The 23,847-nt window shown below is 35.4% G+C and overlaps 2 protein-coding genes and 2 long non-coding RNA genes across 4 annotated transcripts; 2 read left to right on the top strand and 2 right to left on the bottom strand.

Moving 5' to 3' along the window:
* The first annotated feature begins 3,017 nt into the window (after nt 1-3,017).
* LOC106347704 (protein AIR1-like) lies at nt 3,018-5,537 on the top strand. The gene is made up of 6 exons (XM_013787294.3): nt 3,018-3,374; nt 3,465-3,563; nt 3,654-3,974; nt 4,097-4,213; nt 4,327-4,527; nt 4,631-5,537. Exons 1-6 carry the CDS (start codon nt 3,099-3,101, stop codon nt 5,270-5,272), a joined length of 1,656 nt encoding a protein of 551 aa, XP_013642748.2. The 5' UTR covers nt 3,018-3,098; the 3' UTR covers nt 5,273-5,537.
* A 2,854-nt stretch (nt 5,538-8,391) lies between these two features.
* On the bottom strand, nt 8,392-10,700 carry LOC125575750. Its single transcript, XR_007314324.1, has 2 exons — nt 9,121-10,700; nt 8,392-9,036 (listed from the first exon to the last, which is right to left on the bottom strand). It is a non-coding gene; the product is annotated as an uncharacterized LOC125575750 (long non-coding RNA).
* A 3,183-nt stretch (nt 10,701-13,883) lies between these two features.
* Nucleotides 13,884-17,320, top strand: LOC125575749. The gene is made up of 2 exons (XR_007314323.1): nt 13,884-16,830; nt 16,960-17,320. It is a non-coding gene; the product is annotated as an uncharacterized LOC125575749 (long non-coding RNA).
* A 248-nt stretch (nt 17,321-17,568) lies between these two features.
* LOC106347703 (indole-3-acetaldehyde oxidase-like) lies at nt 17,569-22,634 on the bottom strand. Its single transcript, XM_013787293.3, has 9 exons — nt 22,385-22,634; nt 20,524-22,319; nt 19,981-20,190; nt 19,660-19,878; nt 18,627-19,583; nt 18,449-18,544; nt 18,257-18,355; nt 17,985-18,174; nt 17,569-17,906 (listed from the first exon to the last, which is right to left on the bottom strand). Exons 1-9 carry the CDS (start codon nt 22,515-22,517, stop codon nt 17,689-17,691), a joined length of 3,918 nt encoding a protein of 1,305 aa, XP_013642747.2. The 5' UTR covers nt 22,518-22,634; the 3' UTR covers nt 17,569-17,688.
* Between the last annotated feature and the right edge of the window lie 1,213 nt (nt 22,635-23,847).

Here is a 23,847-nt window from a genome sequence, read left to right as displayed (position 1 = left end):
AAAGACATTTGTTGTTAGAGGTGCTAAGATAGCCATTGGACTTGCTAGTTATGATTGCTTTCATATTATTCAGCCAAAGACATTTGATGTTTGAATTGTGTTAGTAAATGAACATTCATCTAGACATAGAGTTTGTTTAGGATTGTGTCCAAGTTTAAGGTTAATAGTTTGCCATCTTTAGTTCGAAACTTGATCACCCGAGGTCTAATCCCTATATCAATGAGTTCTCTTTTCCAATAGTTAAGAAAGTATCATTTAGTTATTTCTTTTAATTAGTCATAGTTTAAAAACCCATCTAAATCATTGGTTGCACTTAGATTAAGTGATTACTTGCATTCTCGGTGCTTTGATATCTCTCAGAACTGGTTCGACAATCATTTATACTACAACATTTGTCTTAGGAGCCTTGAAAACTCCTAACATCATAAAGACAATCACATAATTAGTTAACTATATCATCTACCAAAAATCCCCCTATATATTAAAAGAGAAGTCACTTTAGTGAGGTCTGGTGACGTGTCGCTCATAGGTGAAGTTTCAAAAATATTGTTATAATTTGATTGGTCGATTGTTTTTTAATTTTTATTTATTTAAATTAGATTTAAAAATTTAAGGTAAGTCTAAAAACATTAAACATCACTTTCCATATAATCTAAGGAATATTACAAATAACAATTTATGGCAACTAATTCTCAAAATTATAGAAAGATTAATAATTTTTTATTTATTATTTTTAATATTTATAAACTATAAAATATAATTAACGAATTTTTATATAATATAATTATAATATTTTTATACTCTACTTGATGAATTGTATTCGAATATAATTATATAATAACTATTTTAAATATTACAAAATCCAAACATGTTTATTAATATGATTTTTAAATTATTTATCATTGTTTACAGAATAAATTTTTATCAGAATTTTAAAATTATTTATATAATGTTATAAATTATTTATAAAAATATAAATCCAACTATATATTGATTGAGAAGTCACATAAGTGATTTTTATTACTTGTTGATCATAAATGAACTCTTCAAATTGTTATAATTTGATTGACCGATGATTTTTAATTTTATTTATTATAACTATATCTAAAAGGAAAGGGTAATTCAATTACCACTTTCCAAATAATCTACATAATATTAGAAATAATTATTTAACGTAACTAATTATTGAAACTATGAAAGAGTAATAATGTGATCAATTTTTTATATATTTATAAATTATATAAAATAATAAACAAAAATGTGATCTTGCGCAGGTATATGATAATCAATAAGTAACTCATAGACATGAACACCATTACTGGTAATTTTATGGAGGATTCTTCTTCTCCATTTATTTTTGTTCTCTTCCTCTCCATGTTGTATCTCTATCTATATTTTTGCATTAGTAGTGATTCAACTAACAAAAAGAGACGACTATGTTTATCCAGGAACTGATCATCCCTTTCGAAAAAGGTAATTCTTTTTTTATAAAGTTAAATCACTTATCAAGAATATAATATAAGATGTGTATGCTAATCAAGTACAATTTATTTATTGTGCGTGATCCTCTTCGGTACATCTGAGACCCAAAGGTAATCTCAAAGCTTTTTAAAAACTTTGAAACTCATTGACGTTGTCCTATCAATTATATAATTTGTTATCTTTTGGGGATTGTTTACATCTTTAAATATTTTTGTTAGAATTACCTTTTTTTTTACTTAAAGCTTAGAGAAGGAAACCGTAAATCATATATGCTGTTACATTGAAACCAATGATAATAAATCTCAGGTAATTCAAATCTCTCTTTTATATTTCATGGCTGATTTTTTTACTGGGGTTATGCGTGAAATATTTGTTTTTTCTCAATTATATTTTTCTGATGTTTTAAGATTAGTGTTAAATGTGATCGTTTGAAGAATAATGCATTCTCAGAACACACCTCCATGATAAACACTTCTATGTAAATTGTGTCAATTATGTTAGTGATATTGCATCTGAGTATTGTGACTGATGCTCCAAGAGAGAAAGCGTATCATCTCAAACCAAAATTGTTAGCAAAGGTAATTGGTTTATAAATGTAATTGGATAATTGACATCTAAAGGATACATTTTATTAGATAGTACCAAAGAGTCTTTTTAAATCTTTTGAACTCTAACTTTTTGAACTAACATAATAATCATGCTTAACCTATAAGCAGTTTAAAGAGTTACATATTTAAAGGATACGCTTTATCAGATATAAATGATACGTTTTATTAGATAGTACCAAGCAGTCCTTTTAAACTCAAACAATGCCATGTTCTGAGTTGTACACATTGTATTGACCTTTTTTTTTTCTTGCGGTGTGTATTTATATAGCAGTAGTGAAGTGCAGATATGAAGTAATATCAATCAAAATTAAGAAAAATCTTTTAAAAGTATAGATAATCACATGAGCCTCTCTTGAATATGGCAAACAACCAATAGTCAGACCCAAATTTCATAAACATGTTTTCTACTTTCTTTTTTCTTTTTACTTAGTTTCATATAATGAGAAGTTTGAATCACAGACTCTTGATGTTTTAAAATTTATATTATTTGTTTGTGTAATAGTACAGAGGTTTCAATGAGACCGGCTTATCGTTCTTCCAAGAAAGTAAAGGACTATAACAAGCTTGAAGCTGAAGGGTAGAAGAATAAAAGGATGCTAAGTTTGAAGGAGGCGCTGCTTTGAACAAATTCCTCCGTGAGATATATTCCGTGAGATATATTTGAATTATGATGAGGATATGAACATAATATAAATATTAATATGTAACATCGAATCTTTCATATTAACTACATACATGTAACATAAATATTATATAAATATGTGATTATCAATTTAATATTAATGTTAATTGTCCGTATATGCGTGCGGACGGTCCACCTAGTAATAATCAACAACAATAAAACAATATTAGATGCCCCTAGTATAATAATTTTTTTTTATGTATAGGTGCACCTTATTAAAGGGTAAAAACGTAAAACCAATAAATACAAACCCTACACAAGTCTTCGGCCACCGCCGTAACACCAGTTAACACAGAGAATCCCGTTTCTGAACCAAAATCGAAACCATGCCGAGGCGCAGTGATGAAAACGAGGACAAGGAAGATCCAGTAGCCATTAGAGATGGCTCGGATGAAGACGAAGACGAAGCTAACGAAGATCTTAGCTTAAAGATATTGGAGAAAGCGTTATCGAGGCGTGAGTTAGATGATTCAAAAGACACAAGTTTGTCGGATCTAGGCGGTTCTGGTGTAGTAAGTACTTTGATGATGGTGAATGGACGAGATTCAAAGAGTCATAAGAAGAAGACGAAGAGAACCATTCTAGAAGATGCCCACGAAATTGTCAGTATGAACGGATTCTCTTCTGTATCAATTGTAAAGTTTGATTCTGGTGTTTAATGCTTCTCCCTTTTTTTCTCTGTATTGTAACAGCCCATTGTCTTGAAAGACCAAGATGAAAATATACCAAAAGGGGAAGATGAGAAATCTGCTGAGCCAACATCTAGCAATATGGTTTTGAAAAAGCTTCTTGTGAGTTTAAATCATCTTTTTGTTTTAAAATTTTCGGGGAACAGGATCTCTCTTTGTGATGACAATTGTTGGATGTCTTGTAATTATCAGCGTGGAGCGAGGTATTTTGACCCTCCTGATGCTGGTTGGGAGACTTGCTATAGTTGTGGGGAGCCTGGTCACGTTACTATTAATTGTCCAACTCCAATAAAGCGTAAGAAGCCTTGCTTTATTTGCGGCAGTTTGGAACACGGTGCAAAGCAGTGTACAAAGGGACACGATTGTTATATTTGCAAAAAAGGTGGCCACCGAGCGAAAGATTGTCCAGATAAGTACAAAAGCGGATCTAAATCAGCTGTTTGCCTAAGATGTGGAGACTTTGGACATGACATGATATTGTGCAAGTATGAGTACTCGAGAGATGATTTGAAGGTATCTTTGTTTTTAATAATCTTGCTTTTTCACGCCTTGTGTTGTTTTCTGATTGCTTTGGTGTATAATTGGCCTAGATTGTAGTTCAGACAAATGATGCTACTGTATTTACTTTTGACCAGGATATACAGTGCTATGTCTGTAAAAGCTTTGGCCATCTGTGCTGTGTTGAACCTGGCAACTCACCGTCATGGGCTGTGTCATGCTACAGATGTGGTCAACTGGGTCACATTGGATTGGTAAGTTGTTGAGATTCTTATTTTGAATCGTCCGCGGACTCTAAACTGAATTGATCTATTCTCATAGTATCGCTGCTGAGTTCATTATCTGAATATAATAATTTTCTTTATAGGCATGTGGTAGATACCATGAGGAAAGCGCAGAAAAAGATTCTGCCAGCTCATGCTTTAGGTGTGGGGAAGAAGGGCATTTCTCACGTGAGTGCCCGAACTCGTCGAGCATAAGCACTTCACATGGAAGAGACTCGCCGAGTTTGTGCTACAGATGTAATGGAGCAGGACATTTTGCTCGTGAATGTCCGAATTCCTTCCAGGTAGACGCTCTATTTCACTCTCTGCTTTTGACTATTCTTCTCTTTTTCCCTCTCTCTCTCATGTTATGTGACTCAGCGCTCCCTTTTTTTCTTCTGCATGTAGGTTTCTAAGAGGAACCGTGAGACATCTACACCATCGAGCAAATCTCACAAGAAATTCAAAGAAACTCTGGAATACAGTTCTACTCCCTATGAATCCAGTGGGAAGAAGACTAAGAAGAAGAAGAGGTGTAAAGAAAACTCAGAACACGATTCTACTCCCCATGAATCCAATGGGAAGAAGAAGAAGAAGAGTAAAGAAAACTCGCAACATTATTCTACTCCCCATGATTCTAACGGGAAGTTGAAGAGTAAGAAGAAAACACATAAAGGAGAACAGGCCCATTCTTCACCACAGAAATCAAAACAGAGAGGAGGTTGGATCACAGAGGATCCTGAGGAAGATTCTTTCCAAAGAGGAAAGATGAGGAGACTGAGGTCTCCTGTTACACCATCGGGTCATAACCACCATAAGCAAAGGTCACCAACATTCCATTCCGGTGGGAATTTTCCGACCACACCATATGGTAGAAACTCATCATTCGAGTCTAGTGGGCGTGTCTCGAGTCATCCACCTTCAAGGTGGCAGCCAAATTATTCTTCTTCCCGTCATCATCAGCATAATCAAAGATATGCACCTGCACCCTCAAGGTATGGTTCGGCCCACCACTATGACGAGTTTCAAGGGGACTATGGTCGTTGGTAGTGTCAATAGATCTGGTCAGCGACGATCTAGCTCGAAATCAGTTATGCTTGATGGTCTTTGTTGGGGATCACAGGTTAGCTTAGTTTCCATAGGCGTCTAGTATTTGTATCAAGTTTTGGGGTCAGCATTATCTTTTGTTCTCCTCACCAACACAATTTGTTTAGTCAGTCCTCCTTTCCTTTCCCCATGTCAACACATCAGATTTTTCTTTGTTTTATCTGTATTTTTTTTTTGTTTAATTTCAAATCTGGGGATTTATTTTTTATTTTTTTTTGTTATCGGTCATGATTTCATTTTTAAAATTGATTATTTTTTCTTAATCAACCAATCATAGTTAGGTTATTGAAAACAGCGAAATAGTAAGAAATTATTCTCCAAATTTAAAAATCATTGTCAATATCAAAATCGGCAAAATCTTTTTGTTATTTCGTAAATTTGAATTAATTCGTGATTTTCATTTCAAATAACTTTTACTGATATCTATACCATGTTTTGCTCAGATTTTCTTTTGTTGGCTTTTTTTTTTGTCAACAACAAAACAAATGACACATGAGTTCTTTACACAATCATCACATCTTGTACTAGGATCGATTAATCACTAAACTATGACTATGGAGAGCCTTAAGGAAAAACTTTATCGGATAGGAACGGAAGCCACATGCCGATTATTTTGGAGACAATACAACAAAAACCAAACGATATCTTTAAACAACAAGATCTTTCACAAAGCATCACACTTCAAACAAGTAGCAATACCATAACTGCCATTGAAGCCAAAAGCCTTAAAGGCACCATCTAAATAAACCAAAGAAGCTGGGCGCAAGCATAACGTCTGTACGCACGACTTCACACAAGAGCTAACCAAAGCAAGCCCAAATCAACCCGTATTGACCGAATCCATAGTAAGAGCATCAAACTTTATGGAGACGACTAGCACTACATACTTGAAACGGATCCATCCTGAAGGAACAAGCCTCGTTGCTATAACCTCTTCAATCACTGAACCCAGGCTATCGTTGACGATGACAAAGTTGAAGTGACAGAACACCAGAGACATAATACTATCAAAAGGACAAGATAGAAACATAAGTCATTCGACAAGGTGGGATCAAGGAAGATGAGATCGTGAAATACCAAATCGTAGACTACAATCGACTCTTATATTGCTTTACCAAACTCGAAGGAAGAATTAACAAGTTACATCAGAGGTGACTTCAACATGTACCACACACCAAAAAGAAGATTTATAGATATGGTCAAGCACAACAATCAAACCACCGCATCAAAGAGATCAGACCACACCGCACAATCTTCAAAAACATCGAATGACCCTTCAACACCTCTAAAGCCAAATAAACTACAATACCGACTCTCTCCCAGTGCCGACGAGACTCACCGGAGAAGGAGAACCGATCAACTTTTTCCTTTAACTGCCGCTATTTTTTTTTTTTTTTTTGAGAGGTTTTTTCAAATGGTTTATCTAAAAGTTTTGGTTCAGATTTCTTTTGTTATATCTGTTTTTAACCTTTGTAACTAGTTTATATTTTTTTTACCAGTTTATAAATTATCATCTTTAACAAAAAAATTATCAGTTTTTATATTTAATATCTATTCTTGTATTAAATTTGGAGAATAACATCATCTTTTCCCGTGTTTTAAATTATTCATTTTCAATTGCCTAAAAAAAATTATAAAATGAAATCAGGCTTAATAACAAATACAAGATCATCTTCAAAATTTATACAAAGATGAATGTGAAAAAAAAATTAAGCAGTTGATCTGGAAAAAGGAAATGAGGGCTGCACAAACTACATATGTAGGAGAACAGAAGAAGATAGCAAACCATCAAAAAACCAATCTTAAAACATTGGATGTTGTGAATGAGTCAAGTGACCCAAATATCCTAAAAACTATTTGAATTGACAACTACAAGTTAAAGATTTTCACAGCTTTTTTTAATCAATTTATACATTTAAATACATTTTTATCTTAGATTAGAAGATTAATATCTACAAAAAAATTTCAAATTGTCCACCATAAAAAATATAAATTAGTTATAAAGGTTAAAAAACAGATATACCAAAGGGAAATCTGAAGAAAAACTTTTGCGATAAACCATTTGAAAAAATATCTCCAAAACAGAAAAAAAACCACTAGCAGCAGTTAAAGGAAAAAGTTGATTCTCCTTCTCTGGCGAGTCTCATCAGCACTGGGAGAGAGTCGGTAGTGTAGTTTATTTGGCTTTAGAGGTCTTGAAGGGTCATTCAATATTTTTGAAGATTGTGTTATGTGGTCTGATCTCTTCTACGACGCGGTGGTTTAATTGTTGTGCTTGACCATATCTATAAATCTTCTTTTTGGTGTGCGGTACATGTTGAAGTCACCTCTGATGTAACTTGTTAATTCTTCCTTCGAGTTTGGTGAAGCAATGTAAGGGTCGATTGTGGTCTGCGTTTTGTTTTTTTGCGATCTTATCTTCATTTGTTAAATGACTTATGTTTCTATCTTGTCTTTTTGATAGTATTGTGTCTCCGGTGTTCTGTCGCATTAACTTTGTCATCGTCATCAATAGCATGGATTCAGTGATTGAAGAGACTATAGCGACGAGGCTTGTTCCTTTAGGATGGACCCGTTTCAAGTATGTGGTGCTAGTCGTCCATGGATGCTCTTACTATAGATTCAGTCAAGGTACAAACTGGTTGGGCGTACTTTGGTTAGCTATTGTGTGAACTCGTGCCTACAGACGTGACGCTTGTGCCCAACTGTCTTTTTTTAACTTTTATAACTAGTTTATATTTTTTTTATGGTAGACAATTTAAAAAAGTTTGGTGGATGTTAAGTTTTTTAATCTAAGATAAAAATGTATTTAAATGTATAAATTGATTAGAACAATTGTTAAAATCTTTAATTCGTAGTTGTCAATTTAAATACTTTTAAGGATATTTGGGCCACTTGACTCCTTCACAACATTCAATGTTTTAAGATTGGTTTCTTAATGGTTTGCTATCTTCTTAAGTTCTCCTACATATATAGTTTGTGCAGCCCTCACTTCCTTTTTCCAGATCAGCTGGTTAAATTTTTTTTTCACATTCATATTTCTATAACTTTTGAAGATGATCTTGTATTTGTCATTAAGCTTGCTTTCATTTTATACAGTGTTTTGAGCAATTGAAAATGAATAATTTAAAACACGCGAAAAGATGATGTCGATCTCCAAATTTAAGACAAGAATATATATTAAATATAAAAACTGATAATTTTTTGTTAACTCATAATCTTTAGTTAACTGAGGATTTCCATTCCAAATAGCTCTCAACGATATCTAGACCACAAAGTTCCTTCACAACGGGCATTGTAGCTGGAACGGGCAACTGAAACATTAACTCCGAGTCATTCACACCTTTCCACATCCTTAGCTGTTTCAGCGCTTCTTTAACCGCCTCTCTTGTAGCGCAGTGCACCAAAGCTGCCAGTAGTAACGGAGGCTCTCCTGAAGCTGCATTTACACGAAAACAATATGATCAAAAGGTTGATTCCAGGATCTTGAAATGCTTTGTGTGTACAAAATACTAACCTTTAGAAGTGAGAACGCGCTTTTCGTGGCGTCCACTGTTTAGTATCTCAATGTTAAACTGCCTTGGGATGGTGTCTACGGTGGTGATCTTGTATGTCCATGTGCTGTCTGTCAGAAGAAGTCCTTCTGAATCTGTTATCTACTCTTCAAGCGTGAAAAAACCAAGTCCTTGCACAAAAGCTCCTTCAATCTGAAGACCGAATAAAAAAAAACCATCACAATTGTAAGTGAAGAAGACTCAATGTGTGTTTGTGTGCTCTCTATTATTATTCACCTGTCCTAAATCCACAGCCGGATTGAGGCTTTTTCCAGAGTCATATAAGATATCTGTCTGTAGAACCGTGGTCTGTCCGGTCACAAGGTCCACCTCAACCTATATTTAACATCATTGAATACACCAAAGTTACTTCAATTTATACATACATATTCCAGTTCTGATATTTGAGAGAAGACACAAAGAGCTTACCTCGCTAACTGCAACACCATAGTTCAGGTACTGTGTGGGAGTTTCTTCTGGAGTATACAAGTCACTTGCTGATAAGTTTACAGACTGAGCTTAGGCCTGCGTTTGGACATTATAATAACAATAATGAAAATCAAGAAGCTCAATCAGGAAGCAGTGAGGTTTTAAAAAAAAATAAACCTGAGAAATCAAATTATTCCAACTGATGGGACCACCCGATTTCTCTATTAAAGGTTTCAATATTTTGACTAAGATGATTTATTTCAATATATTTATTTTAGTGATGATTTATGAATTATTACCATATTTTAAGAAGTTTACCAAAAATATAAATCAACATTAAATGTAATGTATTAGTTATTGCCATATTTTATAAAGTTTCCCAAAAATATATGTCAGTAATAAATGTGATTGTCTATGTCATATTAACTATAAGCCATGTCATCAATCTTGTTAGTCATGTCATCATTGTTTTTGTAAAAATGATTATAGAGAGGACATGTGGCAAAATCACTTTGCAAATATAGTCTAGGGGATTAAACAGACGTTAAGCATCCGGTTTAACATGTATGCAGGTTAAGCAGCCGGTTTCCTGCATCGTCGTAGCCACTATGGTTGGATTTGGACTCACCATGTCTGGCACATCGGTTATTACAGTGTTTATGGAATGGAGGAGAATTCATTCTCATCACCAGCCATCAAGCACTCAGGTGGCTACACCACCGTTTCAGACAACAGATCAGTAGGAGATTCTAAATTGGATTGAAAACTATAAACTACTCGCTTCTTACCGATTACTACTTTGACATTTTCCACATAGATTAAAAAAAATGATTGAAATATATTTATATTCGTATTAATTATACATGATTGATCAATAGTATTTGAGATAAATAAAATTTAATTTTAAAATCTTATAATTTAATTAAAATTTCTAAATAACACTTTATTTAACAAAAAATGTTAAAATAACATTAATCTGAAAGAGACTCTGAGCCTCGAACCCAACCCGGTTAACTCGGGTCGTCTTCTCGTCGCATTCACGTTTGATGCACTCCTCTCCGGAAGGTTTAATTTGTTTTCCCACTTGCGTTTGTTCTTGTTGTAAAGTCAGTCTTTTATTGAATATTAGTTAACCCTATGTTTTGGGGGGAGAACACAAAGATCACGTCACTTTTTTTGCAAAAGAAAGCGAAGAGTTCTAGCTCGCAGCAACAAAGGCACACTTTGACGAAGATTGAGTTACAAGGGTGTCTAGTCTTCCTAAAAAAACAGATATACTGAGAAGAAGATAAAAGGCAAAGGCGAGATTGAGTTACATAGTCTTCCCAAAATTGTTAAACAAACACTCCTCTGGTTCTCAGAGATTGAAGTATGTGATGCAGTCTGGTTTGAGGTTCCAAAAACTCTTAAATATCTAAATTGCCTAAATGTATAAAAATTAATAAATTTAACAATTTCAGATATTTTTGAATCATAGTTCAGATTTTTGGTTTAGTTTGGATGGTACCCGAACATGAAAGTACTAAGCTCTTAAATCATATTCAGATATTTTTGTATAATGGTTTGAATGGAGTCTCGGTTTTTCGGTTCGGATTAAGGTCGGAACTTTGGTTTGGGATAAAATCGCCTATGCCTATTTGTATCTTTGTTTTTTTTACCACTTTACATGTTTTGTTCCTCATTCTTGAATCTTGGTTGTATTCTAGTTCAAACCCTTTTGCATTGAAAATTATCAACGATCTTTTATATAATCATAATCCAGGATTTAAGATCTTATCGTTATCTAAAATTTTTATGCAAATATTTTGTTGTATAATTGGTGGGATACTTTCTATAATCAAATATTACAAAATTAGAATATCAAAGAAAAAAAGCAAATTTTGACTTTGACTGATACTAGTCCCGCCAAAGTCAAACTTTACACAAATGTTTTCCACCAACCACATAACACAATTAATATAAAAGCCGAACTTTGCTTTCATCGCAGAAAGACACCACTTTTTGAGTCTTACATCACTCAGTCATGGGGAATATCTTCTGCTGCTGCACCAGAGGATGGGGAAGCAATGTTCCTTCGGCGACGGAAACAACTACTGTTCAACCAAGATCACATTCACAGAGTGTAGTTAATCAATCTGTATCCACAGGCTCGAGGTCGTATTATTCGGCCCATTCTTCCCCCAGAACAGAGTCGTATCGTGGCGGAGCAAGGTGAGATTAAGTCAAGTGTGATGAAGCAGTTGTTATTGGTGAATGAGACCAGTTATAAGTTGTAGGACATTTAATAATATCCAAACTTTATGACATGTAATGTAATATTATGCAACTTTGTGATCATACTCTTACTTTTATTTTATACAATCCTTATATATGTCCTCTCTTAAAGTGCATTGCTTCTTATTTTTTAGTAGACATAAAACAGCGAAGAAGATAAGACAAAGGCAAAGGCTACATTCATTATATTCTCAGGCCGCTCAAACACCAATATTGAAAACTAACTTTGACATGTTACGAGTTACGACCACCTACTTACTAGCAAAAATGATAAATACATGGCTGTAAATAAAGATACATACACCACGTACGACACGTTGACAAAAAGTATTAAGAATCTATGTTTAAAAAGTAGTATATTGTGACCCCAAAAAAAAGTAATAGTATATAACTTAATATGGACAAAAATCCAAACCCAAATCTACGCTTATTAAAGAGAAACGGTGGGGGCATTCACTGAACCAATAGATGTCAAGACCATACATGATTGAAGATTTGTCACCATTTTAACTCAAAATGGTCCGACAGATTCATCCTTTTTACTATTTAAACTGTCTTGTTTCTGGGTTTAGTTACTTTTGAACTAGGATGATGGATGGTGATCAAGATACAACTCGTCGCCGAGTAGAAGAACATGATGATGGTTCCTGCCAAGATGTTTATCCTGCTGTAATGGTAGATTTTCTCTGTTTTTAGCTGAGCCCTTGAGGTCTTTTTTTAAAGACTTATGGTTTCTCCTTGATCGACCTTTTGTGAGGGAAATCAAGTGAATAATCATCTTCTTCATTTTTGTGTGTTTTGTAGAATGGAGTTTCTACTGAGATTTCTGAAGAGATATAACCAAGCCAACACGAAAGATGGCGAGACCTTGTGTTTGATATACAGTTTAGAGCACAAGAAAACGATTTCCTGACGGCAAATGGTTCATTTACTCCTACTCCTAGTACAGACTGGTTGGGCTTACTTTGGTTAGCTATTGTGTGAACTCGTGCCTACAGACGTGACGCTTGTGCCCAACTGTCTTTTTTTTAACTTTTATAACTAGTTTATATTTTTTTCATGGTAGACAGTTTAAAAAAGTTTGGTGGATGTTAATTTTTTTAATCTAAGATAAAAATGTATTTAAATGTATAAATTGATTAGAACAATTGTAAAAATCTTTAACTCGTAGTTGTCAATTTAAATACTTTTAAAGATATTTGGGCCACTTGACTCCTTCACAACATTCAATGTTTTAAGATTGGTTTCTTAATGGTTTGCTATCTTCTCAAGTTCTCCTACATATATAGTTTGTGCAGCCCTCACTTCCTTTTTCCAGATCAGCTGTTTAAATTTTTTTTTCACATTCATATTTCTATAACTTTTGAAGATGATCTTGTATTTGTCATTAAGCTTGCTTTCATTTGATACAGTGTTTTGAGCAATTGAAAATAAATAATTTAAAACACGCGAAAAGATGATGTCGATCTCCAAATTTAAGACAAGAATATATATTAAATATAAAAACTGATAATTTTTTGTTAACTCATAATCTTTAGTTAACTGAGGATTTCCATTCCAAATAGCTCTCAACGATATCTAGACCACAAAGCTCCTTCACAACGGGCATTGTAGCTGGAACGGGCAACTGAAACATTAACTCCGAGTCATTCACACCTTTCCACATCCTTAGCTGTTTCCGCGCTTCTTTAACCGCCTCTCTTGTAGCGCAGTGCACCGAAGCTGCCAGTAGTAACGGAGGCTCTCCTGAAGCTGCATTTACACGAAACAATATGATCAAAAGGTTGATTCCAGGATATTAAAATGCTTTGTGTGTACAAAATACTAACCTTTACAAGGGAGGACGCGCTTTTCGTGGCGTCCACTGTTTAGTATCTCAACGTTGAACTGCCTTGGGATGGTGTCTACGGTGGGGATCTTGTATGTCCATGTGCTGTCTGTCAGAAGAAGTCCTTCTGAATCTTTTATGTACTCTTCAAGCATGAAAAAACCAAGTCCTTGCACAAAAGCTCCTTCAATCTGAAGACGAATAAAAAAAACCATCACAATTGTAAGTGAAGAAGACTCAATGTGTGTTTGTGTGCTCTCTATTATTATTCACCTGTCCTAAATCCACAGCCGGATTGAGGCTTTTTCCAGAGTCATATAAGATATCTGTCTGTAGAACCGTGGTCTGTCCGGTCACAAGGTCTACCTCAACCTATATTTAACATCATTGACTACACCAAAGTTACTTCAATTTATACATACATGTTCCAGTTCTGATATTTGAGAGAAGACACAAAGAGCTTACCTCGCTAACTGCAACACCATAGTTCAGGTACTGTGTGGGAGTTTCTTCTAGAGTATACAAGTCACTTGCTGATAAGTTTACAGACTGAGCTTAGGCCTGCGTTTGGACATTATAATAACAATAATGAAAATCAAGAAGCTCAATCAGGAAGCAGTGAGGTTTTAAAAAAAAAAATAAACCTGTGAAATCAAATTATTCCAACTGATGGGACCACCCGATTTCTCTATTAAAGGTTTCAATATTTTGACTAAGATGATTTATTTCAATATATTTATTTTAGTGATGATTTATGAATTATTACCATATTTTAAGAAGTTTACCAAAAATATAAATCAACATTAAATGTAATGTATTAGTTATTGCCATATTTTATAAAGTTTACCAAAAATATATGTCAGTAATAAATGTGATTGTCTATGTCATATTAACTATAAGCCATGTCATCAATCTTGTTAGCCATGTCATCATTGTTATTGTAAAAATGATTATAGAGAGGACATGTGGCAAAATCACTTTGCAAATATAGTCTAGGGGATTAAACAGACGTTAAGCATCCGGTTTAACATGTATTCAGGTTAAGCAGCCGGTTTCCTGCATCGTCGTAGCCACTATGGTTGGATTTGGACTCACCATGTCTGGCACATCGGTTATTACAGTGTTTATGGAATGGAGGAGAATTCATTCTCATCACCAGCCATCAAGCACTCAGGTGGCTACACCACCGTTTCAGACAACAGATCAGTAGGAGATTCTAAATTGGATTGAAAACTATAAACTACTCGCTTCTTACCGATTACTACTTTGACATTTTCCACATAGATTAAAAAAAATGATTGAAATATATTTATATTCGTATTAATTATACATGATTGATCAATAGTATTTGAGATAAATAAAATTTAATTTTAAAATCTTATAATTTAATTAAAATTTCTAAATAACACTTTATTTAACAAAAAATGTTAAAATAACATTAATCTGAAAGAGACTCTGAGCCTCGAACCCAACCCGGTTAACTCGGGTCGTCTTCTCGTCGCATTCACGTTTGATGCACTCCTCTCCGGAAGGTTTAATTTTTTTTCCCACTTGCGTTTGTTCTTGTTGTAAAGTCAGTCTTTTATTGAATATTAGTTAACCCTATGTTTTTGGGGGAGAACACAAAGATCACGTCACTTTTTTTGCAAAAGAAAGCGAAGAGTTCTAGCTCGCAGCAACAAAGGCACACTTTGACGAAGATTGAGTTACAAGGGTGTCTAGTCTTCCTAAAAAAACAGATATACTGAGAAGAAGATAAAAGGCAAAGGCGAGATTGAGTTACATAGTCTTCCCAAAATTGTTAAACAAACACTCCTCTGGCTCTCAGAGATTGAAGAATGTTGATGCAGTCTGGTTTGAGGTTCCAAAAACTCTTAAATATCTAAATTGCCTAAATGTATAAAAATTAATAAATTTAACTATTTCAGATATTTTTGAATCATAGTTCAGATTTTTGGTTTAGTTTGGATGGTACCCGAACATGAAAGTACTAAGCTCTTAAATCCTATTCAGATATTTTTGTATAATGGTTTGAATGGAGTCTCGGTTTTTCGGTTCGAATTAAGGTCGGAACTTTGGTTTGGGATAAAATCGCCTATGCCTATTTGTATCTTTGTTTTTTTTACCACATTACATGTTTTGTTCCTCATTCTTGAATCTTGGTTGTATTCTAGTTCAAACCCTTTTGCATTGAAAATTATCAACGATCTTTTATATAATCATAATCCAGGATTTAAGATCTTATCGTTATCTAAAATTTTTATGCAAATATTTTGTTGTATAATTGGTGGGATACTTTCTATAATCAAACATTACAAAATTAGAATATCAAAGAAAAAAAAGCAAATTTTGACTTTGACTGATATTAGTCCCGCCAAAGTCAAACTTTACATAAATGTTTTACACCAACCACATAACACAATTAATATAAAAGCCGAACTTTGCTTTCATCGCAGAAAGACACCACTTTTTGAGTCTTACATCACTCAGTCATGGGGAATATCTTCTGCTGCTGCACCAGAGGATGGGGAAGCAATGTTCCTTCGGCGACGGAAACAACTACTGTTCAACCAAGATCACATTCACAGAGTGTAGTTAATCAATCTGTATCCACAGGCTCGAGGTCGTATTATTCGGCCCATTCTTCCCCCAGAACAGAGTCGTATCGTGGCGGAGCAAGGTGAGATTAAGTCAAGTGTGATGAAGCAGTTGTTATTGGTGAATGAGACCAGTTATAAGTTGTAGGACATTTAATAATATCCAAACTTTATGACATGTAATGTAATATTATGCAACTTTGTGATCATACTCTTACTTTTATTTTATACAATCCTTATATATTTCCTCTCTTAAAGTGCATTGCTTCTTATTTTTTAGTAGACATAAAACAGCAAAGAAGATAAGACAAAGGCAAAGGCTACATTCATTATATTCTCAGGCCGCTTAAACACCAATATTGAAAACTAACTTTGACATGTTACGAGTTACGACCACCTACTTACTAGCAAAAATGATAAATACATGGCTGTAAATAAAGATACATACACCACGTACGACACGTTGACAAAAAGTATTAAGAATCTATGTTTAAAAAGTAGTATATTGTGACCCAAAAAAAAAGTAATAGTATATAACTTAATATGGACAAAAATCCAAACCCAAATCTACGCTTATTAAAGAGAAACGGTGGGGGCATTCACTGAACCAATGGATGTCAAGACCATACATGATTGAAGATTTGTCACCATTTTAACTCAAAATGGTCCGACAGATTCATCCTTTTTACTATTTAAACTGTCTTGTTTCTGGGTTTAGTTACTTTTGAACTAGGATGATGGATGGTGATCAAGATACAACTCGTCGACGTAGAAGAACATGATGATGGTTCCTGCCAAGATGTTTATCCTGCTGTAATGGTAGATTTTCTCTGTTTTTAGCTGAGCCCTTGAGGTCTTTTTTGAAAGACTTATGGTTTCTCCTTGATCGACCTTTTGTGAGGGAAATCAAGTGAATAATCATCTTCTTCGTTTTTGTGTGTTTTGTAGAATGGAGTTTCTACTGAGATTTCTGAAGAGATATAACCAAGCCAACACGAAAGATGGCGAGACCTTGTGTTTGATATACAGTTTAGAGCACAAGAAGACGATTTCCTGACGGCAAATGGTTCATTTACTCCTACTCCTAGTACAGACTGGTTGGGCTGACTTTGGTTAGCTATTGTGTGAACTCGTGCCTACAGACGTGACGCTTGTGCCCAACTGTCTTTTTTTAACTTTTATAACTAGTTTATATTTTTTTCATGGTAGACAGTTTAAAAAAGTTTGGTGGATGTTAATTTTTTTAATCTAAGATAAAAATGTATTTAAATGTATAAATTGATTAGAACAATTGTAAAAATCTTTAACTCGTAGTTGTCAATTTAAATACTTTTAAAGATATTTGGGCCACTTGACTCCTTCACAACATTCAATGTTTTAAGATTGGTTTCTTAATGGTTTGCTATCTTCTCAAGTTCTCCTACATATATAGTTTGTGCAGCCCTCACTTCCTTTTTTCAGATCAGCTGTTAAAATTTTTTTTTCACATTCATATTTCTATAACTTTTGAAGATGATCTTGTATTTGTCATTAAGCTTGCTTTCATTTTATACAGTGTTTTGAGCAATTGAAAATGAATAATTTAAAACACGCGAAAAGATGATGTCGATCTCCAAATTTAAGACAAGAATATTTATTAAATATAAAAACTGATAATTTTTTGTTAACTCATAATCTTTAGTTAACTGAGGATTTCCATTCCAAATAGCTCTCAACGATATCTAGACCACAAAGCTCCTTCACAACGGGCATTGTAGCTGGAACGGGCAACTGAAACATTAACTCCGAGTCATTCACACCTTTCCACATCCTTAGCTGTTTCCGCGCTTCTTTAACCGCCTCTCTTGTAGCGCAGTGCACCGAAGCTGCCAGTAGTAATGGAGGCTCTCCTGAAGCTGCATTTACACGAAAACAATATGATCAAAAGGTTGATTCCAGGATCTTGAAATGCTTTGTGTGTACAAAATACTAACCTTTAGAAGAGAGGACGCGCTTTTCGTGGTGTCCACTGTTTAGTATCTCAACGTTGAACTGCCTTGGGATGGTGTCTACGGTGGGGATCTTGTATGTCCATGTGCTGTCTGTCAGAAGAAGTCCTTCTGAATCTGTTATGTACTCTTCAAGCATGAAAAAACCAAGTCCTTGCACAAAAGCTCCTTCAATCTGAAGACGAATAAAAAAAACCATCACAATTGTAAGTGAAGAAGACTCAATGTGTGTTTGTGTGCTCTCTATTATTATTCACCTGTCCTAAATCCACAGCCGGATTGAGGCTTTTTCCAGAGTCATATAAGATATCTGTCTGTAGAACCGTGGTCTGTCCGGTCACAAGGTCTATCTCAACCTATATTTAACATCATTGAATACACCAAAGTTACTTCAATTTATACATACATGTTCCAGTTCTGATATTTGAGAGAAGACACAAAGAGTTTACCTCGCTAACTGCAACACCATAGTTCAGGTACTGTGTGGGAGTTTCTTCTGGAGTATACAAGTCACTTGCTGATAAGTTTACAGACTGAGCATAGGCCTGCGTTTGGACATTATAATAACAATAATGAAAATCAAGAAGCTCAATCAGGAAGCAGTGAGGTTTAAAAAAAAGAAAAAACCTGAGAAATCAAATTATTCCAACTGATGGGACCACCCGATTTCTCTATTAAAGGTTTCAATCTTTTGACTAAGGTTTCACAGCAGAGACGAACAGCTGCGCAACTTCCCTCGGATGTTGTGCTACCTCCCGTGAAGTTTCCTTGGACCATGCTCAACGTATCTGATTGTACAACTCGTATCTTGTCCACAAGCTCTTCAGTTCCATCGCATTGGAGCAAACCAAGAGCATAACCAGCCATTTGCTTCACCTTCGTCCATAGCCCTTGGCCTAGCTCGATCCCACCAACCTCAACAACGACCGTGCCGTCGCTCAGAACGCTTACTCTCCCTGGAGTTGCAAACATGGATACCGGATAAATGATGGGTACTCGAGATATCCCTCGTTTTCTCCATATGTTGGACTCGTTGAACTCTCGGACAATCGAAACCCGCTCTTCAAAGTTGGAAGATACACCCAGTTTATCCCACATGGAAGACAAAGTATACTCATGTGGTTCACCAGCACCGTCCTTGTAGAACAGAGCTAAGCTGTCATATGTATGGAGATTAATCTTTCTTATGGTATCAGCCTCCAGGGAGAGGCTAGATGCTACATTTTCGATAATGGCTTCAGCGATATATGTACCCTGCACATCCCCCGGTGCTCTCATGATTGCTTTGCTTAGAAGATTCGTTTTGCAAAGTTTGAAATCAAAAGATAAGGCTCCCCAATTGTACTTCTTTAGCGCCCCTATGATATTTGATGGAATCAGCATACTTAAGCCTAGAGTAGCTCCTGCATCGATTAGTATCTCTAGCTCCAAAGCAGTGATCTTCCCTGTGGATTTGAATCCAACACTGTAGGTTATTTTCATGGGATGTCTCCCACCAGTCATGATCATATCGGTCTTACGGTTTACATAGGTTCTCACAGGACGCTGCAGTTTATTAGCAGCAACTGCGCACGCTGTTGCAACCTGAGACGATGGATAGCTTTGACGTGAGTGAAAAGAGAAGACATTTAAATAAAATAAAATAAAAAAGAAAACTTACCGGCATTGCTTTGACAGCTTTTCCTCCAAATCCTCCACCAACACGTCTGGTTATGATACGGACCTTGTTTTCAGGGATGCCTAGGCAAGCAGCGACCGAGGAATGTACGTACTGAGGGGTCTGACATGAGCTATAGACTACGATGGAGCTGTCTTCGTCTGGCACTGCTAGAGCTGTTTGTGTCTCCATGTAGAAGAAGTATTGCGATCCAAGTCTAATCTGTTTTCACATCAAAAGTTATATTAAGAGATGGAACATGTAATACCCTTTTATTTTTAATAAAATAAATCTGAAGGAGAGAGACTACATCACAATACATACTTCCGAGCTGATAATTCGATGATCAGCTTCAGACATTCCTTTTGATGTGTCTCCAACTTGTTGTGGGTATAAGAAAGGATAAATCTCGAACAGGCTCGATTTCTTGACAGCATCTTCCACTGATAAGATTGGTGGTTCCAAATCCTCTGTTTCGTATTCAACTAGTGCAAGATTAGCTGCGGTGTCCGCATGTCTCTGTGTATCTGCAACCTGCAAAGTTTTAATGTGTTACCAAAACTGCTAGTGAAGAAAACAACTCAAAATCATTGACAATTAAGATAAGACTTAGACCATCTCCAATGGCTTACTCTATTTTTTACTCTAAAATAGAATAACTCTATAATAGAGTTTGAGTTTGCTCCAATGGTACTCTATTTTAGAGTAAAAAATAGAGTGATAACAAAAAAAACAAATTACTCTATATTTGGAGTAAACCTATTTTTCACTCTATTATAGAGTGAGAAATAGAGTATCATTGAAACATTTTTTACTCTAAACTCTATTTTAAAGTGAAAAATAGAGTGGGATTGAAGATGCTCTTACCACGAGTGCGATGCATTGGCCTACATGAAGGGTGAAATCCTCTGCAAATAAGGGCTCAGTGCCAAATGAAAACTTGAGACCAATATTTTGTCCACCTTTAGGAACATCCTTGTAAGAAATGACTGCAAGAACTCCATCAGGTACTACTGAGTTTTCCTTGAAACTGATACCTTTTACCTTTGCGTATGGCTTTGTGCTATAGATGAAAGCACCGTAGAGGCAGTTTGCGGGAGCTGGAATGTCATCCACATAAACAGCCTCACCAGAAGCTTGAAGGGAAGCTCCAGATTTGGTAACAGGTTCGCCTACCGGAAAATATTCATCGTTTATAGGAACATGTTGTGAAGATGACAGCATTGGCAACGGTTTAGGCTGATCCAAGTGGTAGTAACCATTTGAAGACGGTTTCTCCGTTATTATTAAGGAGTGAAAGAAGTTGAAAAGGAAGCCTGGCGCCAAGCTTGACCTGTAAGCAAGATTGCTTGTACCCTCTTGTGGCACAACGGACTTGCCAAGTAAGGTAATAGCTTCAGACAGAACATTGTCAGTGATTAGTTTCCCCGAGAGGAACTCCTCAACTTCCTTACACCTAATGGCGTGTTTTGTCCCGTAAGCCCCGAAAGCCAATCTACAGTTGATCACCATCCTATCCTTCACTTGAGCCAAGAAAGCAGCGTTCAGGTAAGCCAGAGCGCTTCCGTTAGGACGAGGTGCAGCTCGGTAGGTTTCAAAGAGCAACTCAGAGGATCGATGATGCCAAAACGGTATCTCGATAGTCAAAACCAGATCATAATAGTCTTCAAGAGGAGGTCCCTGAAGGAACTGTTCAAGTGTTACCTTCTCGAGTCCTCTCGACAAGCTCATTATGTTAACAGATGCGCCTGCTGCAAGAAGTATTGTAGCCATGTCAGAAGGAAACTGTTTCCTCTGAGCCATTACAAGATTTCCCCCAATGCTACCAAAGTTCCTTATAAACCTGGCAGCGATCTTCTCCATATGAGCAGCCAGTTTCCCAAACATCTTTTCTACTCGAATCTCTTTTAGAGCAGCAATAACTTTGGATATTGTTACCACAGCTCCTATCTCAACCCCGTTCTGGGTTTCTCTTATCTCTTTCATCTCCCGTATCCGAGTTATATCAACGTATTTATCGTAATGCCTATCTCTTTCATCCTTATAGTATCCTGTGCTAGTATTACCAGCAACCAGTTTCACAGAGAGTCCAACGCTGTTAGCCTTACGTGCTCCCTGCAGTAATCGTTGAAGCTCCTCAACACTCCCCGGGCTACACCAACGATGCATTCCCGAGTCTATAGACTTCATCTCATCCTTGAGAAACTCTGGGAACGAGCAGACACGCTTCTCACTATCAAACGGAGGTAAACTATTCTTACAGAAGGAGTTGAATCCAAGATCCTCAATGTCGACATCAGCAGCAAAGCTCTTGCAAGCATCAACGATGGGACGGTACCCCGTACACCGACATAAGTTCCCGGAGACGGCTTTCTCTGCTTCAAGAACCGTGAACTCGGAGGAGGAAGAGTCTAAGAGAGCAGAGAAGAGAGAAACAGACATTCCTGGCGTGCAGAAACCGCACTGAGAGGCGTGGAAACCCGATAACCGGTTGTGAATCGTGTGGAAACCCTCTCTGCTGTTCCCAAGTCCTTCTGATGTTGTGATGCTGCAATGGTTTATGCTGCAGAGGAGCGTGAGGCAAGAGCTCACTGTGAAATCTTCCACATTTTGTAGAACAGGATCGTATCTTGAGAGAAGAACAACACAAGCACCGCATCCTCCTGAAACCAAACGAGAACTTTATCAGACAAATGAAGAAGAAAACGGTTATCAAGTAATCACTCACCTTCGCCGCAACTCAGCTTAACGCTCTTGAAAGGCGACTGGTAACGGAGGAACTCTAACAAAGTTGTTGAAGGGTCCACGGAGGAAAGGGCAAGCTCGAACCTTTGTCCATTAATGGCGAAAACCAAGCTCATCTTCTCTCTCTAATCACTTGTTGTATGCAAGTGCACACGTATGCTGAATATAAAGTGATATTATTGTACGGCTATGATTCGAGAGATAATTGAGGGGGAGAGTGGACAAAATCTCCCTCACCACTAAATTGTGACTCGTGACTTGTTGTACATATATTTTGCGGACACTTGTTTATGTCTCTAAGTGGTAAAAAGTCTAAAAGAGATGGCCAAAAAAGAGAAAAAATATCCACATATTGTATAGCATGCTTATCACGATTTGCCTAGTTGCTCTGACTGGTTGGTAGTCTCTTCCTGTTGCAGTAACAAATCTGCAAAATGAGTACAGAAAGAAAAATAAAACTGCTCAACTGGTAGAGATTCTAAAGGATAAACATTTATCTACAAACTAGAAAAAATCTTATGATTGAGTTTCTGATTTTGAATTACTTTTCGATTGTCAAAAAAAAAAAAACGGCAAATATTTTCTAAACCAATATTTTCTCATAGGATTCTTTTTGTTAATTTTAAAACTTTTTTCCAAAATTGCATATATTACAATCTTATTGCACTACCATACTAGACTACATTTTCTTCTTTTTTTTTTTTTTGGAATTTTCTTTTTGTAATTCAAATATAATTTTTTGAAACTATTTTTCAAATTTTTATTTTCAAATTTTTAATAGTTATTTTTTATTTTATAAAATTTTAAACCTTTATCCCAAAATATACACCCTTTAACTCTAAACTTCAATTCCGAAGTTGTCTTCTGAAGAGTAGATATCTTAAGAAGTTTTTTTCGTAAATTTGCAATTGCAAAAATGACCTAAATAGAAGACTTCTTTTGAAGTCTACACAGAGTAGACATCTTTTGAAGTATTTCGTGGATGACTTTAAAAGAAGTCTTCTACGTAAATCTTTATTAAACTTCTGATTTATCCAAAATTAAAATGATTTTTTAATATTTTCTTGCTAATTCATGTTTATTAATCAATATTGGAACTACTGAGTCGAATTAGAACTTAATTGGTGATAATTATGAAGTTACAAACATTGATTTTTAATAATGTTTTTAGCTAAACGGGGAAGTCTTCTACAAGTCTTCCTAGAAGATTTTGTTTTATTAAATTGATGTTTTGTGTTTGTGTTGTCTTCCTCATAAGATACAATTTTTAACTTCCATGATATTTAAAATTTCAACTTTCACTTAAAATTCAATTTTGATCTTTTGTGAATTTGACTAAAGTTTCTTGAGAAGTCTTCTCTCTTAGTTTTAGCAAATTTTACTATGTTTTTGTGTTGTTGTGTTTTGTTTTGTGTGCGTAGAATGATTAAAATATTTTTTGGTATG

Source organism: Brassica napus, chromosome A6 (genome assembly GCF_020379485.1).
Source record: "Brassica napus cultivar Da-Ae chromosome A6, Da-Ae, whole genome shotgun sequence".
Classification (NCBI taxonomy): Eukaryota; Viridiplantae; Streptophyta; class Magnoliopsida; order Brassicales; family Brassicaceae; genus Brassica; species Brassica napus.
This window is presented reverse-complemented; position numbering and strand designations above follow the sequence as displayed.

Bases quoted from the DNA above. Each gene is read 5' to 3' on its own strand.
- LOC106347703 (XM_013787293.3), bottom strand. From the start codon at position 22,517: ATGAGCTTGGTTTTCGCCATTAATGGACAAAGGTTCGAGCTTGCCCTT. The intron at 22,320-22,384 runs GTGAGTGATTAC...GTTTGGTTTCAG, and splicing joins TAAGCTGAGTTGCGGCGAAG to GAGGATGCGGTGCTTGTGTT. The intron at 20,191-20,523 runs GTAAGAGCATCT...AAAACTTTGCAG, and splicing joins GCCAATGCATCGCACTCGTG to GTTGCAGATACACAGAGACA.
- LOC106347704 (XM_013787294.3), top strand. From the start codon at position 3,099: ATGCCGAGGCGCAGTGATGAAAACGAGGACAAGGAAGATCCAGTAGCC. The intron at 3,375-3,464 runs GTCAGTATGAAC...GTATTGTAACAG, and splicing joins TAGAAGATGCCCACGAAATT to CCCATTGTCTTGAAAGACCA. The intron at 3,975-4,096 runs GTATCTTTGTTT...ACTTTTGACCAG, and splicing joins ACTCGAGAGATGATTTGAAG to GATATACAGTGCTATGTCTG.